The 17,383-nt window shown below is 44.7% G+C and overlaps 1 protein-coding gene across 2 annotated transcripts in view; it reads left to right on the forward strand.

Moving 5' to 3' along the window:
- The first annotated feature begins 11,867 nt into the window (after window positions 1-11,867).
- The window catches only part of AP4E1 (adaptor related protein complex 4 subunit epsilon 1), a 43,182-nt gene continuing 37,666 nt past the window's right edge, over window positions 11,868-17,383 (forward strand). For both annotated transcript variants that reach the window (XM_072148221.1, XM_072148222.1), the window contains exons 1-4: window positions 11,868-12,061; window positions 14,006-14,077; window positions 15,372-15,495; window positions 16,187-16,260. In XM_072148221.1, coding sequence (XP_072004322.1) covers window positions 11,936-12,061; window positions 14,006-14,077; window positions 15,372-15,495; window positions 16,187-16,260 — 396 coding nt within the window. In that variant the 5' untranslated portion in view covers window positions 11,868-11,935. The remainder of the gene's footprint in view (window positions 12,062-14,005; window positions 14,078-15,371; window positions 15,496-16,186; window positions 16,261-17,383) is intronic.

Below are 17,383 nucleotides of genomic sequence, written 5' to 3' on the forward strand. Positions count from 1 at the left end.
GTTAAAAACATTCTCACAAAAGAGCGATAAAAATGCGCATATAAAACTCCAATATGGGACGCCAGCTGCAAGTTTTTGCAAGTTCACCTTGTTCTTCCTGGTGTATGTTAGTGTCTTGTGACACTATTGTAAAGTTAAATCCCGCGCTCAGTCCGAATCAGTCGGATCGTCCGACGACACGCAATCCGATTTCTGTCACATGAAAGCCTGTGCCAAAATCCGATCACCCGCAGCACAATCCCCTGTTAAATATCTGTCACAGCCGTGCAAAATCCAAAAACAATGGAAAGACCGACAAAAGTGCGTCCGCGGACCCTTAGTAAATAAGCCCCTTTGGGCAGATTTATAAAAAGTGTCCTAAGGTTAGACAGTACAGAGTTAGACTACACAGACTTTTTCTGGTGCTGGATGATAAATCTGGTGCAGTGTAAGACTGTCTAGTCGTACTCTTCACCTTCTATTAGTTTGCTTACTTTACACCAGAAAATGAAAACACGATTCTGTTGGGTCAGCAGTATTTCTGGCGCACGGATCCTTTTGGCTTGTCACATCCCATTTTCATAAACCCCACCCCTTTTGTGGAGTTAGTCTTAAGTGAGCCCAATAACGGTCTTTAAACCTTTATAAATGGTGTGCAGACAGTTTTTTAGTGCAAACCATGACAGAATTCTGTCGTAGACAGATTAATAAATCTCCCCCATTATACTACACAGTGGGGGTCATTTACTAAGGGCCTGAATCGCGTTTTACCGGCGGGTTACGCGAAATTATCCGATTTGCGCCGATTTTCCCTGTATTGCCCCGGGATTTTGGCGCACACGATCGGATTGTGGCGCATCGGCGCTGGCATGCACGCAAAGGAAATGGCCGAATGAAAACTTGATGGATTCGGAAAAAACGCAGCATTTAAAAAAAAAATGTTGCGGGACACGCGCTTACCTTCACCAAGTATAGGATCGTGAACTCTGGCGGGCCTCGGGGAACTTCAGCGCAGCAGCGACACCTGGTGGACGTCAGAGGAACTGCCTTAGTGAATCGCCGGAAGACCCGAATCCACCGCAGAGAACGCGCCGCTGGATCGCAAATGGACCGCGTAAGTAAATCTGCCCCATTGTACTTATATGTTAAAGTGCATGTCGTCCTCAGTACACAGCATGAATCAGCAGCTTAGATAAGAAATGTCAACGGATTCCAGCTGGACTCTAATTCTAGCTGTGTACTTCCCACATGTGGTCAGAAGCTACTGGGACAGATCTGTGTAAATATATTTATGTATCAATTAGGAGCAGAGGCCTCATCCATAGACGGATAGGTCTCCAGCAGGTGGTGTGTGCAAGAAAATCGAGGGAGAGGCTGACAGAGTAGGTTTCTCCCTGAGGCAATCCCGGGGTGTAGAAGGGATCCCTGGTGATGGAGGATGGGGTGGCCCTTTGTGGTATACAGTCTGATCCAGGGATCACTCAGAGGCACATTGGTGAAGAATAACTTACAGTTATTTATTGGAACAGGCCATGGCCTTAAAAAGCAAAACTTTTGCTGGAGGGAGGTAGCTTGTTGGATCTCAGGTCTTCAGGAAGGTGGGCATGCAGCCTGGTAAATAACTTCAGGCTGCGCTGGTAGGGATGGAACAGAGTCCTGATGGTGGATCTCTGTCCTCAGGCCTAGTCTCCATCTGGCCAAAGTATCAGGCAGCTTTCCTGAAACACCTCTGCTTCCTGGATAGTAAGACTCTCTCCTCTCATTTTGTGTGAGTCTGACCTCACAGAGTGACCACGGAACATGTGCTCCCACCCAGTAACCTTTCATAACCTCTCCTTGTGAGGTACGAAGCACTTGACCAACCAGCTTACTCCTTCCTTACAGCAAGTATAAAGCATATAATTGGACAATGCATTTAACTCATGACCTCCCAGGCAGAATCTTATAGCTGCAATTACCAAGTTTCTCATGCGAGAGACCTCCTAGTGAGGTGCACAGGCTCACCAGATAGCTCCTGATATAGAGAGGAACACTTTTGCAACACTTACCTATCTCATGCATCGGCAGGGGTGTTGCAGGTGCACCCTTTCAGAGCAGTGCAGGGGGCACCAAATAATTGAAGACAATTGTGCAACAGTTATCAATAATCTTACCCACCCTGCACGTGAGGCAAACTGCACTACTTTTGATAAATGTGGACCAATGCCTGGGTTTCACTAAATAATGTATCTATGATATCACAAATGAATTTAAGTCCATTTAGAACTGTTAAAAGAGTGCCTGTTAAATCACAGGTGAGTTTCTATCAGGTAGGCTACTGTGATCCCACAACCATGGGCACAGCTACAAGGGTAAACGGGAAAAGCAGCTGCTATTTGGCCCATAAATCATGGGAAGCCATTGCAAATAAGAGAGAAAACAGTGGAAGTTTTATTGCTTTGTGTGGTCACTATTACTGTATATCATGGCAGGGATTATCCTTGTGTGACTTCAGGTGTGCATTATTCCTTTACTGTGACATCACTCAATTTGATTATTCTCTTTGTATTGTAAAGTGCACTGTGACATCCCTGTGAGTATTATCGCTGTTTACTGTGACATCCCTGTGTACAGTATCTTTGTATTGTCACAGCACCGTGTGTATTGTGAAGAAGAAGAAGTAAATGGAATTTGTTGGTGCCACGCTTTTGAATGGGAGAACAGAAATCCAGGAAGGTTGTATTCTTTAAAAGTTAATATTTATTATTTTAAAACAAATACAAAATGCAGATACAATTCGTTTTGGGGTAGAACTTACCCTTTCTCAGATAACACATGCGCCTAAAAATTGGGGCATTGCACAAGGAGAGACTGTCATTCTATGTGCTACCTCTGTCTACGTCTTCTGTTCTGCTGGGTCGTCCGAGGGTTGCAAACATCACGCTCCTGTGCTCAACTGGCAAACCAGTGAGGTTCTTTGCTGGGGACCGGAATGACAGTCATGCTGTTTGGTGGCACCTCACCACTGTTTCTCCGGTGTTCTCCAACCCTCTGGTGGGTCTCCCAGCTCCATGTATGGAATTTGTGGATGTTTTCCTGGAGAAGCAAGTGGAGACTCCACACCGTCCCTATGACTGACAGAAGGGGTTCATATGCAATTCCTCTTCTCCTACCAGTGCAGAGTGCTTCTTTGTGGTCAAAAAGGATGGTTCACTCCGTCCATGCATAGACTATCGCGGTCTTAACAAAATTACAGTGAAGACCTGTTACCCATTGCCACTGATCACTGAACTTTTCAACCGCCTACGTGGAGCCAAGGTCTTTACTAAACTAGACCTACGTGGGACATATAACCTCACCCGCATCTGCGAAGGCATGAATGGAACACCGCATTCAATACTCGTGATGGACATTTCAAGTACGTGGTCATGCTGTTTGGACTGTTTGTAATGCAGCAGCCTTATTTCAAGAGTTTGTCAATGACATTTTCAGAGACTTGCTTTATACCTGGGTCTTGGTCTACCCGGACTATATCCTGGTGTTCTCTACAGATCTTGAATCCCATCAGGCCCATATACAACAAGTTAAGGGCCATTTGCCTATATACAGAATGTCAGGATCAGTGGATCCTCTGGACCAGCACGGGAGATGGAACAGGTCCCACACCTGGGACCAAAGTCTAAGTGGCAGCTGGTATTCACCAGAGCCCGCCGCAAAGCGGGTTGGACTTGCTGCAGCAGGATACCACCAGGTCGTTCCCGGTTGCGACTAGCCCGCGGTGGCAGCCAAGGTCGAGGTACCTTAGCGGATGACAATCTCGTAGTCAGGTCCAGGCACAGGGTCAGGGCAGGCGGCAGAGATGCAAGGTCAAGTCCAAGTCCGGGTCAGCAACGGGAACACAGGTGGGAACGGGAACACAGGGATCGCGGGAGCACCCGTGACAGTGCCCCCTCCCCTTCGGCCTCCCTCTCTTCTTGGGCCTGAGAAAACGTTGAAGCAGGCTCTTGTCCAGGATGTTATTCTCTCCTTAGGACCAAATCCTTTCCAGTATACCAGAAACAACTGCCTACCTCTCACCGTCTTCGTATTCAGGATCTCTTTCACCTCGAAGACATCGGTGGAATCAGCCTGTGGTGCCGGAGGAAGAGAAATTTGCCGGTTGAAGCGGTTGAGGATGACTGGCTTAAGGAGAGAAACGTGGAAAGAGTTGGGAATGCGCATGCTAGGAGGTAGACACAACTTGTAAGCGACCGGGTTGATGCGGCTAAGGATTTCAAATGGACCCAAGAACCGGGGACCCAATTTATAGCCCGGGTTCTTCAGCCGGACATACTTGGCGGACAGCCAGACCCTGTCACCAGGAGCTAAAACAGGAAATGGTTGGCGTCTTTTGTCCGCTTGACGCTTGGTCTGGGCTGAAGCTTGGAGCAATGAGGCGTGGACTTGTTCCCAAATGGCTTTTAGATCACGTACCAAGTCCTCCACAGCAGGAACATCTGCAGACAAGGGTAATGGAAGAGAAGGCCAAGGATGCAGTCCGTAGTTAATAAAAAAGGGAGCAGAACCGGCAGAAGTGGAGTCCAGGGAATTGTAAGAGAACTCCGCCCATGCTAGAAGAGAAGCCCAGTCGTCCTGACGGGGAGAGACAATGTGGCGGAGGTAGCAACCTAAAGTCTGATTCACCCTCACCACTTGGCCGTTCATCTGTGGGTGAAAAAAAGGGAAAAGAAAAGTCCAATTTCACCTGCAACTGGTTGCACAGAGGTCTCCAGAATTTGGACACGATGTGTCGGGGGAGACCATGAAGCCAGAAAATATGCTGGAAGAAGAGGCTGGTGAGATGTGGAGCAGAAGGCAAACCTGGTAGAGGGACAAAATGAGACATCTTAGAAAAGCGGTCAGTCACCACCCAGATAACGGTATTGCCAGATGATGGCGGCAGATCCGTAACAAAGTCCATAGCCACATGAGACCATGGGCTGGTAGGCACGGGTAACGGCAACAGAAGACCAGCAGGTTTTAGTCGTGAGGGCTTGTTGCAGGCACAGGAGGCACAGGAACCCACAAAATCCCAAACGTCCTTGACCAAATCAGGCCACCAGTAGAATTGGGAAATTAAGGCCACAGAGCGCTGCCCCCAGGGTGCCCAGTCACACGAGAAGAATGTCCCCAGGTCAGGATCCTCTTTCAAAGACCAGGTCGCACATAAGTCTTGCCGGGAGCCAGCTGCCGGAGGTCCACCAGCGCTGCAAGCACAAGTCTCTCTGGAGGAACAATATGCCTCGGAGCAGAATCCTCCCCCATAACATCAGAAGCACGGGACAAGGCATCAGCCTTGATGTTTTTCTCTGCAGGACGACAATGGATTCAAAAGTCAAAGTGAGAAAAGAAGAGGGACCACCGGGCTTGATGCGGATTGAATCGCTGAGCCGTCTGTAGATATTGGAGGTCCGTGAAAATGCTGACTGGAAATCGGGCTTCCAAAGCAAGCTTGATAGCTAGAAGCTCCCGATCTCCAATAGAATAATTTCTCTCCACAGAGGAGAAGGTCTTGGAGAAGAAGCTGCAAGTGAGAGTACGGCCCCTAGGCCTCTTCTGGGTAAGGACCGCCCCAGCGCCCACGGAGGAGGCATCAACTTCCACAAGGAACGGCTTTTCAGTATCAGGTCGGGTAAGAACTGAAACGGAGGAAAAAGCTGTCTTTAATTTCATGAAGGCCTCTTCAGCCGCTGGAGGCCAGACACGGGGATTAGCACCCTTCTTCATAAGCGCCACCATTGGCGCGACCAGAGATGAGAAATGTGGGATAAATTGTCTATAATAATTAGCAAAGCCCAGAAATCTTTGTATAGCTCGCAGTCCCACTGGGCATGGCCACTGAAGAACCGCAGACAACTTGGCAGGATCCATCTGCAAGTCTTTATCAGAAATTATGTAGCTGAGGAATGGAAGGCTCTTCCGATGAAACTGGCAGTACGTGGGACTGGTGGGACTTGAGATCCGCAGAATACACTAGAATGTCATCAAGATAAACCACCACACAACTGTTCAATAAGTCCTGGAAGATATCATTCACAAATTCCTGGAAAACGGCGGGCGCATTACATTACGAAGGGCATAACAAGATATTCAAAATAACCATCACGGATGTTAAAGGTGGTCTTCCATTCATCACCCTTCCTGATACGGATGAGGTTGTAGGCCCCATGGAGATCCAATTTGGAAAAAATTCTTGCACCCCGCAGACGGCCAAACAGCTCCGTGATCAGCGGCAGAGGGTAGCGATTCTTAACGGTGACTTTGTTGAGACCGCGATAGTCTATACAGGGGCCGAAAGAGCCATCCTTCTTAGTGACAAAAAAGAAACCAGCGCCAGCTGGTGAGGAGGATTTGCGGATGAAGCATCTTTGCAGACCCCGTGGAGGAGAAGTACCTGGCAGCAGATCAATGGGGCAGTCGCAGGGACGATGTTGAGGAAGGGTTTCAGCCTGTTTCTAGGAGAACAGTAACAGGAGCGGTAAGCGCCAAAATCTTTATTTCTGCCCTTCCAAACTGAAACATTTGCACATACCGCCGGAACCTTATACTATGCTGTATATGCAATGATGTGATTTGATTGTTTATATTTGTAGGTATAAGGCCTGTTTATGTACCAATGTAGAGATGTTTACATATGCTAATTATGCCCAGTACACCATCGATTGGTTGCCTGTAGGTGATGTCACTAATTGTCCAGCTGTCCTAGACATGTGATTTCCTGTTTACATATGCTAATTATGCCCAGTACACCATTGATTGGTTGCCTGTAAGACATGTGATTTCCTGTTTACATATGCTAATTATGCCCAGTACACCATTGATTGGTCGCCTGTAAGTGATGTCACTAATTGTCCAGCTGTCCTAGACATGTGATTTCCTGTTTACATATGCTAATTATGACCAGTACACCATTGATTGGTTGCCTGTAAGTGATGTCACTAATTGTCCAGCTGTCCTAGACATGTGATTTCCTGTTTAAATACCTGTATACTTACTATTACAGTATTCCTATCTTTGAGAAAGGGTCGTCCGACCCGAAACGCGTTAGGAGGATATACTATACATTCCTGTACTTTTGTTTTACCATTCTGGTTTTATCAATAAATTATTTCTACCAATTTGGAGTTGTAACCAGTGATACATTCGCTGATACTCTCAGTCGGTGGTCAGCGCTCGTAAAATCTAGCCAACCCATCTTTATATCTTGGAGAACACGTCTGCGAAGTCAAGATATGGAGCTGGAAGCCCCTCCAAAGGCTTAGGAAACACGGTAGAATCCCTGATAGGAAGCTGATGAGGGATCTCCATACAGTGAGAAGAACAGTCCGGGCCCCATCGGAGAATCTCCCCAGAAGACTAGTCCAGCACGGGGGCATGATGTTGTAACCAGGGGAGGCCTAACAGGAGAGCGGAAGTGCTTCGGGGTAGCACAAACAAAGAAAGTCTCTCTTTATGTAGAGCGCCAACTTGCAAGAGCAGGGGTTCAGTCTGAAACCAGATGGGTTCAGAAACGTTCTGGCCATTGACCGAGGCAATGGACAATGGCTTCTTGAGACGAACCACCGAGAAGTGGTGCTGGGAGACCAGGGCTGCGTCCACAAAGTTTGCTGTAGAGCCTGAGTCCAGGAAAGCAGAGACCTGAATCGGGGTGCCGGTACCAGCGCTGAGGAGCACAGGAATCGTCAAGCGTGGAGAAGCTTTGCTCACACCTGGGTGCTGGGTAGCTAGCAGCTGTTGCAGCATGGCAGTGACTTGTTCAAGCTGATTCCGCTGTGCAGCGATCTGCCGGGATTGGTGGATCATGATGGTGGCAAGATCAGGCTGATTGGGAGGCGTAACCTCGGTGGGATCCATGGCCGGATCTTACTGTCAGGATCAGTGGATCCTCTGGACCACCGCAGGAAATGGAACTAGCCGACACCTGGGACTGGAGTCTAAGTGGCTCCTGGTATTCACTAGAGCCCGCCGCAAAGCGGGTTGAACTTGCTGCGGCAGGATACCACCAAGTCGTTCCCAGGTGCGACTAGCCCGCGGTGGCAGCCGAGGTCGAGGTACCTTAGCGGATGACAATCTCGTAGTCAGGTCCAGGAATAGGGTCAGAGCAGGCTACAGAGATGCAAGGTCAAGTCCAAGTCCGGGGTCAGCAACGGGAGGTCCAGGCAGGTGGGAACGGGAACATAGGCACATGGAACACAGCAACAAGGAGGAACTCGGGTAACACAGCAACACAGGTCTCAGAAGCGGGGACACACAGAAATGCAGGAATACACAGGAAAGCAGGAATACACAGGAACGCAGGAATACACAGGAACGCAGGAATACTCGCTTGGAAGCTTTCGCTTAGGCTATGAGGCGCAAAGATCCGGCAGGGTAGACAGGAAGAGGCAGGATTTTTAAAGGTGAGGTGTTCAGCCAGCGCACCAATTAGCGATGCGCTGGCCCTTTAAATTTTCGGCAGGAGCCACGCGCGCCCTAGGAGGCAGGGGACGCGCATGCACAGCAGTCCGGTGAAGAGTAGGATCCGGGAGAGGTAAGAGAGCTGGGGGGGCTACAGCGGGGGTACACGGAGGAGGACGGGTGCGCCTGCAATCTGAGACAGGGATCGCGGGAGCACCTGTGACACGGAACTCAAGAAGTGCCAGTTCCACCAAAAGAGTCTTACTATCCTCGGGTATATCATCTCTGACAAGAGACTACAGATGGATCTCTGAGAAGTTGTCTGTAGTATGTCAGTGGCCTTGCCCAGTAGGACTTTGTGCTATCCAGAAATTGCTGGGCTCGCTACTTATTACCGGCATTTATCCCCTCTCGTGTCTCCCATTGTTGTGCTGACCGAGAAAAACGACAATCCTAAACTCTGGCCTCCAGCGGTTAAAGAAGCTTTCTCCAAGCTGAAGTGTGTCTTTGCCTCTGCTACCGTTCTCACCCAGGCTGATACTGAGAAACTGTTCCTGCTAATTGACGCATCCTTAGTTAGTGCTGGAGCTGTTCTCAACCAGAAAGGGCCCAAAGGTCGAACTCTCTCGTTTCTTCTCTGATACCTTCTCAGCCGCAGAGAGGAATTACTCCATATGTGATCGAGAACTTTAGTCCATAAAGCTTTCTTTGGATGAGTGGAGTTATTTTCTGGAAGGAGCTTGTCATCTGGTCTGTATCTACACGGATCACAAAAATCTCTTATAGCTCCAGAATGCTCAGCGTCTCAATCCACGACAGGCTCGCTGGTCCCTCTTCTTCTCTCGTGTTAACTTCCTGATCCATTTCCGTCCAGCAAAGAAGAATGTCAAGGCCGATGCCCGAAGACCAATTCATTTCTCATGTATGTACACTATGCAGCTGAAGGTAATGGAGTACTTTGTATATTACTAGCTTGCCACCTTGTGGTAGAAAATATAATATTTACTGTATACTCTCAAAGACCTGGTGATCCTAATTTTATTAGTAGTATTCAGAATGTCTCCCGGATTTGAAAAACAGGGCTGCCTACTTATAAATAATTAGTTCCACATCAGATTATATTTTGTTTGTTGCATTGCAGATTAGAGTAGGGAAAATAAGTATTTGATACACTTCTGATTATGCTTGTTTTCCTGCCTACATAGAGGTCTGTGAAGATCTGTAATTGTTATTGTAAGTACACTTCAAAATATGATTTTAGAATGATAGTTCATTAAAGTCGTCAGGAGCGACAAAAAAGGAAGGCATACATTAATACATCATGGCCATATGTCATCATGACCACAACGGTGACATCATGACCACAGCCACAAGCCAGATACACCATAAATAGATGGTGTCAGGTATTTATCCTGTACTGGGATTTGCTCAGGGATTTCCCTGATAACCGATTTGTTCTTGCTCTGCTTAGGGAGTCCCCAGCAGCCTGCCATTTACAAGTAGTACAGGAATTGAACCACATGCACTGGTGTGAGTGCCGCCTTTAGCAGCGTGCCATAGGTTTGCCATCACTGTACTAGACTGTAGTCCGATAGGGGATAGCACTTACACTAGACTGTAGAGTGACACTGGATGCTATGTAAAAAATGTACCTGTGTGAAGATAATTTCCCATAAATGTGGCCACCTTGACCTTGGATACAACCATACCTGTTCTTGGATACAATCAGCAGTGCACTCTGACAACAGTGGCCACACATGCACTATTGAGATGCCTGACCACCTGGATTTAGCGTTCATTACCAAATTACCATTCACTACATCAGCGGTGGTCTTATCCAATACAGCTGTCCTTCATTCCTATGGGACATTTATGGGAAATTATCTACACACAGGAACATTTTTTAGTAAAATCCAATTGAAGTAATGTATGTATATGGCAGGTGAATTAGGGGAACTCTACCAGTAGATGTATATCCAATGGTAGTTTCCTCCTGCCTCCCTCATCCCTACATTGTTTTTGGCTAGTCCTTGAAGTCCCCAATTTTAATAAAAACACTATCTTAGATGTATGCAAATGAACTTCATAGGCTACTGGGTCGTGGAGTAGCCTTCCCAAGTGCCAGGTGCCAAGGCTACACCTCGAACCAGTAGCCTTAGGAATACCACCTTCTTTCTGATAAGTCGTGTGCGCTCTGCACTTCTTGAGGGCTCCTGGGGGGCTGAGCAGTGTTTATTTCTACCCCAGGTCCTAACTGGCTAGATATATTCTGCATTATAAACTTTCACTATTGAAAGTTCTCTCGCTGCAGCTTGCTCCTGCCCCATGCCTGCCCCTGGGTGGGCAGCTTGAGTAAAGGGTGAAATAATTGCAAGTGCTAGCAGATCACTTGCATTTGCAATGATTTCCAGAACTTCTACGCCAGTTTTATGCTGTAGAACCCCTTGTAAATAACCGCTGTATATTTTATGAATGTGGCTTTGTGAAAGTGGAGGGTATTGTTATGATGTCTAGGGGGGATGTTCTTCCCAAGGCAATTTCTGGGAACCTGTTTTTAAAAATGATCTTTTTCCCCCCGACATGTAACAGGTAGCAACAATTCTTACCTGTGATTATATCTGATTAAGGCTACATTCACACGATGTATGCCCGTTGTACCGTAGTACGGCGGGCATACATCGGCGCTGTGGAGAGGAGCAGGAGATGACCGCAGCCCACCCCGCCCCTCTCCATAGGAATATAAAGCTCACGGCGCCGTATCACATAGAAAGATAGGACATGTAGCTCACGGCGCCTCCCGTACAGGGCTGTGAGACCATAGAAGTGTATGGGGGACATATATACGCCGTATATACGTCCCATATACGTTCGTGTAAATGTAGCCTAATACTGTAATTTTTGGAGAAAATGTAATGCGGGGTGTTTAATTGAGAATCAAATATAGGTAGGGGCTCAGGCCCCATGTATGGAGCTATGTACAGGGTCATTTTTTTCATGGTAGTTTTAATTAATAGATTTTTAGGAAAAATATGATATATAAATATTAATGATGTATTGCTTCTTGTTTAAGGCATGGGATAGTTATTTTCATAGTCTATAATTATGAGCTTTTTTGGACGTGGGACACCTGAGGTATTTATATTTCTGTTGGTTTATTCAGTTTTACAAGTAACACACAGAATTATTTATCTCTCCAGCTTTGTTTAATGTGTTTGTAGAGGTTTTGGCTTTTCTTTATTTTGCGATGTTCTTCAGAAATGTAAATAAAATATGAATAAAAGAAAGTGTGTTCGTTTATTCTTCTACTTTTATATATACAACAGTTCTTCCCCCTCAGATTCTTGTTCATTAGTGAGACTCTGGCATGACGCAGTCGTCACCCGCCTTAGCCCTGAGCTTTGACTGGCAGACAAGCGCCCCCTAGTGTCCGTACAGCGCTCGCTACATGTCATATACTAGCCCTGAATAAAGTTCTCTGGTGTTGAATGAAAGCGGAAGTGCAGTATGATGCCGGTTGTTGTTGTGAGAAGGGAGCTGGAAGATGAGTGAGATTGTGGAGCGCACCCTGAGCGCTCTGCCCGGGCTGCTGCTTCAGGATCCTGCCCCCGGGCCCAGCTCCAAGCTGGGGAGCCTGATCCGGAGTATAACCGCACTCACCTCCAGACAGGTACACACTGCACTGTCACGACCGGCCTGGGGGAGCTGCTGTCACCTGTGCCATCACCTAGTGATGTCTGTTGACAGGCTGCACAGGGCATTATTGATTAGTTATGTCTGGCCTAAAGATTCTAAACCATACATATTCTATATTGGTGTTTCCCTGACAGTGCCTGCTGGGAATTGTAGTACTGCCTCATGATAAGAGGTGCACAGTTCGGGATCCTATTTCAGCACAGCACTCTATACATAACATTGTAAACTATACATTGGGGGGATGTCAATCATCGAGGGGCAGTATTTGGAGCAAGCTGAGGATCCATGTAAAACTACAGAGCAGAGAATGGAAATGAGTGCGATCCTATGCTATCCCCCTCTTTATAGAGGTACGTCTTACACCAGACAAGGGGGGCAGTGGGGAGAAGCATAAATTTACTAGGTGACAGTTTTATAGTTCTTAGTAAATATTTTAAGCATAAATATACTCATTACTAAAACATATATAGATACATGGACCGGTATAAGTATATAAGTACATCTCATTTATATTGCAAACAATTTTATATTAAAGGCAGTCTGTCATGTTCCTAGTGAGATATAAACCAAGCAGGGCCCTGGGCAAAACTGAAAGTGAGACCCAAAATAAAACTATTTTATGAACAGTCACATTCAGCAAGAGCCCCCCTTTAGCCCTGCACAATAATAACACCTTGTAGTTACACGCAGTAGTATGGTAAGGACATCTGTAATATTGGATTACAGGAGAATTGTATAGGAGATAGACAGATGTGAGGTACATGTGTGATAGAAGATAAATATGAAATACGAAATAGATTCATAGATAGATGATAGATTTAGAGATGTATAAATATATTCTAGATTATAGATAGATAATAGAAGATAGATATGAGAGATCAATACAGTAGAAGAGAGATGGTTAGATAGTAGGTAGGTATATAGAAGATATATAGATAAATAGACAAAAAGCTAGACAGATAAATGGTTAGATAGAAAGACATATAGGTATGAAATAAACAGATTGTAGGATATAGATAACTAGACAGATGATAGATATATAGGCAGGAGATAGATGATGAGGGTCTTCACCCGGGAATTCAACTAAGGGGTATTAAAAGAGCAATACTTCCTCTGCCCTGCCCTGCCATGGAGCAGGTTGTCTGCCCTGTAACCAAGTACACTATCCCATAGGTATATCTCTACATAACCAACTTTCTTACATCAGCCTAAAATTTGCAAATTTGGACTCGGGCAGCATTGATTTAAAACTGTGTACCATGAGGTAAAGAGAATGTGTCTGGTGTACAGTATTTTCCTATGTCAGTGCAGCCTCATATGTTGAGTTGAGTTGCTAGGAGTATAGACAATATTTGAGGTGACTATGATTTCAGGTCAGTAAAAGGAATGTCTGGGATTTAGGGGCCCAGGGGTGCTCTGAAGAAGCAAGATCAGTGCAATTGTAGGCGAGGGAATATCTTAGTTGCACCAATATCCAAATTAACATACTTTTAAAATACTTTAAGCTTGTGTACTTGTCCCATGTAACATTAGGGAGGTAGTAGACTCCCTTTAAAGGAAACCTACCATTTAGAATGGCAGGGGTAAGCTGTAAGTACTTACTTTTGTTAGTGTTATAAACCGCGGTATCGCGGTTTTAACACTTTTTAAACTATGTAGGCGATCATGCGCGCGCCTACATAGGAAATGCCGGAGACGTTGCGCGCGCACGGTCACGCACAGCGCCGAAGCCTCTTCTGCTCTAAAGTTTAAAAAGTGTTAAAACCGCGATACCGCGGTTTATAACACTAACGAAAGTAAGTACCGGCACCAGCTCACCCTGAGCTGGTGCTCGGTACTTACAGCTTACCCCTGCCATTCTAACTGGTAGGTTTCCTTTATTAGAAGTTATACAATGCTAACTATCTGTATCTTGTAGGAGGAAGAAAAGCTTATCCAGCAAGAACTTGCCAACCTGAAAATAGCAGTGTCTTCCCCTAATACCACCCTGGTAATATTACTTTTTGAATTTATGACCTTGCATTGTATAGTATTTTTGCAGGTATTTTGCTTTCCTATGTTTGTGGAATTGTATGGGACAGTCCGACGGCTATCTACAGTGTATGGAGACACCAATCAGCGTTTTCAGGTTTGCCATACACATACAACTTTTGTTGAAAAAAGCCTTCTTTTGGCTTATTGTTCACCGCATATATTCATAAAATTGCAGTTGTCTGCTTGGCCAAGTGTGCATGTTACTTTAGAGTGGAGGGACAAAGTGCTGCCTGTTATAATTGTGTCCACTGATTTCTGTCTGTTATCAAAAGTTGTAATATTTTTAAATTTTTACATGAGGATTAGTATCTTGATCACACATAGCTAGAAATTGCTATAAATCATAATTGATGATATATCTATCCATTAATATTAAGTACATGTTATCGAGGTAGCACAGTGGCTCAGTGGTTAGTACTACAGCCTTGCGTTGCTGGGGTCCTGGGTTAACGTCCCATCCTGTTTAACATCTGCAAAGAGTTTGTATGTTCTCTCTGTTTTGCGTATGTTTCCTCCGGTTTCCTGCAACACTCCAAAAAACATACTGGTAGGTTGATTAGATTGTGAGCCCCATGGGGACAGGGACTGATGTGGCAAGCTCTGTGTAGCGCTGCATAATTTTTCACCCTTTCCCAGAGTAGGATTGAAAATGAAGCCTTACTTCAAAAATAAGCCCTAGTAACAGGCGTCACCATTCAAAAGGCTATTTCTTCTTAATTGTGGCGTGTAGAAAAACAGTCATTTATAAGAGGAGAATCTGTTCTTTAAAATTGCACACACATTGAGTTTCTGGGTGTCACAGATATAGAGAGATCCACTTTTCAAAGTTATAGCCTGATTGTAACTGTTGATGTATCTGTGTCTGTGGCACCTAGAAAACTTTTTGTTTATGTGACTGTTTCTAGGCTTCCAGTGTAGATGTTAGAGGTGTCTGAAATGTGCCCCTCTCCAGTCTGTCAGTTGAAGGCAGCAAGGAGGAGGAGGGGGATCTGCCGGGAAGAGTGAGCTCATGTAAGGAACGTCCCATTGCTTGACATGAATAATTGGGGCCAATGATTCTAAAGGCAATACAGTCACATTAAATTTGCAATGGAATTCAGTGTTTGTAGTGTTATTATGTTCCAGAAGATGATGATTTTCAGTTCAAGAATAAATTAGGTAATAAGACTCTTATTCTTGGAGAAACACAGGTAGCAGAGATGTTTTATAATGATCATTACATTAATTTTGACTTTTTATTTCCATGGTAGAGGCAGATGAAGGAATGCATGGTGAGGCTCATTTACTGTGAAATGCTGGGATACGAAGCTTCATTTGGTTACATTCATGCCATTAAATTAGCTCAGCAAGGAAACCTACTCGAGAAACGAGTCGGTAAGTAGTAGTCTCTTGTGGTTGGACCTAAATTTATATACGGATGTTTGATATTAATGACTTTTAGATAGAAATGACTTCTACCCCTGAGGAAGTCTCCTAAAGGAGACGGAACGCGTGGGGAGCCCTCCACCCCCTCCACTACCATTCTGCCGCTTTACAGACTGACTCATGCTGACTGGAACGCTGTAGTCCTGTGTGTATCATGGCATATTTAAGACCTTACCGACCTTTTGTATTGCACATGTAGATTGGTTATACTTACTTTTTGACATCCTTTGAATAAGTCAGAGCACACAGTCAGGCACCTATATTTGACATTGGCATTGGTATTAACTCTTGTGAGAGGGGGTGTTGTTTGTTTATACCTACCAATATAACCAACATTATTTCATACATGTACTTGGTACATTTTTAAATGATTTTATTATTGAGTTTTCCTTGTATGTTACATGTGTAACCCAATAAAGATTTTTCTATTTTGTGCTACATTTTTGCCTTATGACACACTCTCTTTCTTTTTGGTACAAAAAAAAGATCTTTCAGAGTGGGACTGCAAGGGAAATACCTGACTACAGATTTCCCCCCAAAAATGTAATAGAACCGGGCAAGGAATAGGGCGATGAGGCAATCCTCTGATTGTATTGTAAGAAATCTTTACGTCTTGATATTCTGTTTGTTTTTTTTGCAGGCTACTTAGCAGTGTCATTATTCCTACATGAAAACCACGAGTTGCTACTCTTGCTTGTAAATACCGTTTTGAAGGTAAAAGGCCTGTTCTTCCATTTTTGAAGACTGCTTCTGTGTATGTAAGGGAATAGCGGAAACCAGAGAAGCCTTTATAATTCTGTGCGCCCTTTTTTTCAATGTGGTTCTAGAGCTCTTTATTGTTAACGTGATTAATGAGGGATCAATTTGTAGGCTCAGTGAAATAGCAAAGCCAGCCCTGTTTTACGGTCATGAGCGCTTCTATCTCCTACAACATAACTTTTATTACACTGGGTCACAATCTTAAGTATTGTATCTATAAATATTAATATAGGGGAAAAAACGAAAGTCCAGCAGCACAATCTATCCAGAAAACTGAAAAAAAGTGAAGGCGCTATCCTCCACTCTCACCAACAGAATCCAATTGTAGAAAACAGAAACCAGCAGCACTCCAAGTGAAAAAAGGTGTTTATTCCATCCTATGCAACGTTTCAGCTGTATCCCAGCCTTGTCAAAGCCTGGGATACAGCTGAAACGTTGCATAGGGTGGAATAAACACCTTTTTTTCACTTGGAGTGCTGCTGGTTTCTGTTTTCTATTAATATAGAGGGCTATATTAATATTTTAACTAGCAGTTAGGGATTGCTTTATATACGAATGTTCTCTATGAAGTGTGATCCAAGGAAATTAGAGACCTAAGCAATACTGGCCAATTAGATTATTGTGTGATATTAGTGGTTTCCTATGACAAGTCATATCTGCAATAGGGTGACACATTCTAAATATAGGGATTCTTTACTGTGTTTTTTTCATGATATAAAACATGTCTAATATCACGGTACATCCAATTCATGGGAAGCTAAATTGGTAGCTATTAATATTGACCACTCATCTGCAATAGGGAGACAACTTCTGACTATAGCAGCCGCTTACCTGTGTTTTTTGCACTGTATACAGGGCACACAACACAGGTAAGTGAGTTGTCCTAGGAAACCACTAATATCACACTATAATCTGATTAGCAAGTATTGCTTAGGTCTCTAATTCTCTTGTATCAAATAACACTTCATAGAGCATATTCGTATAGGAAGTAATTCCTAACTGCAAGTTAAAATATTAATCCCCCCCCCATTTTAATACTCGATCCCAATCTTATGTATTATATAAACTACATTTTAGG

The sequence above is a fragment of the Engystomops pustulosus genome, chromosome 4 (assembly GCF_040894005.1).
Source record: "Engystomops pustulosus chromosome 4, aEngPut4.maternal, whole genome shotgun sequence".
Taxonomy (NCBI): domain Eukaryota; kingdom Metazoa; phylum Chordata; class Amphibia; order Anura; family Leptodactylidae; genus Engystomops; species Engystomops pustulosus.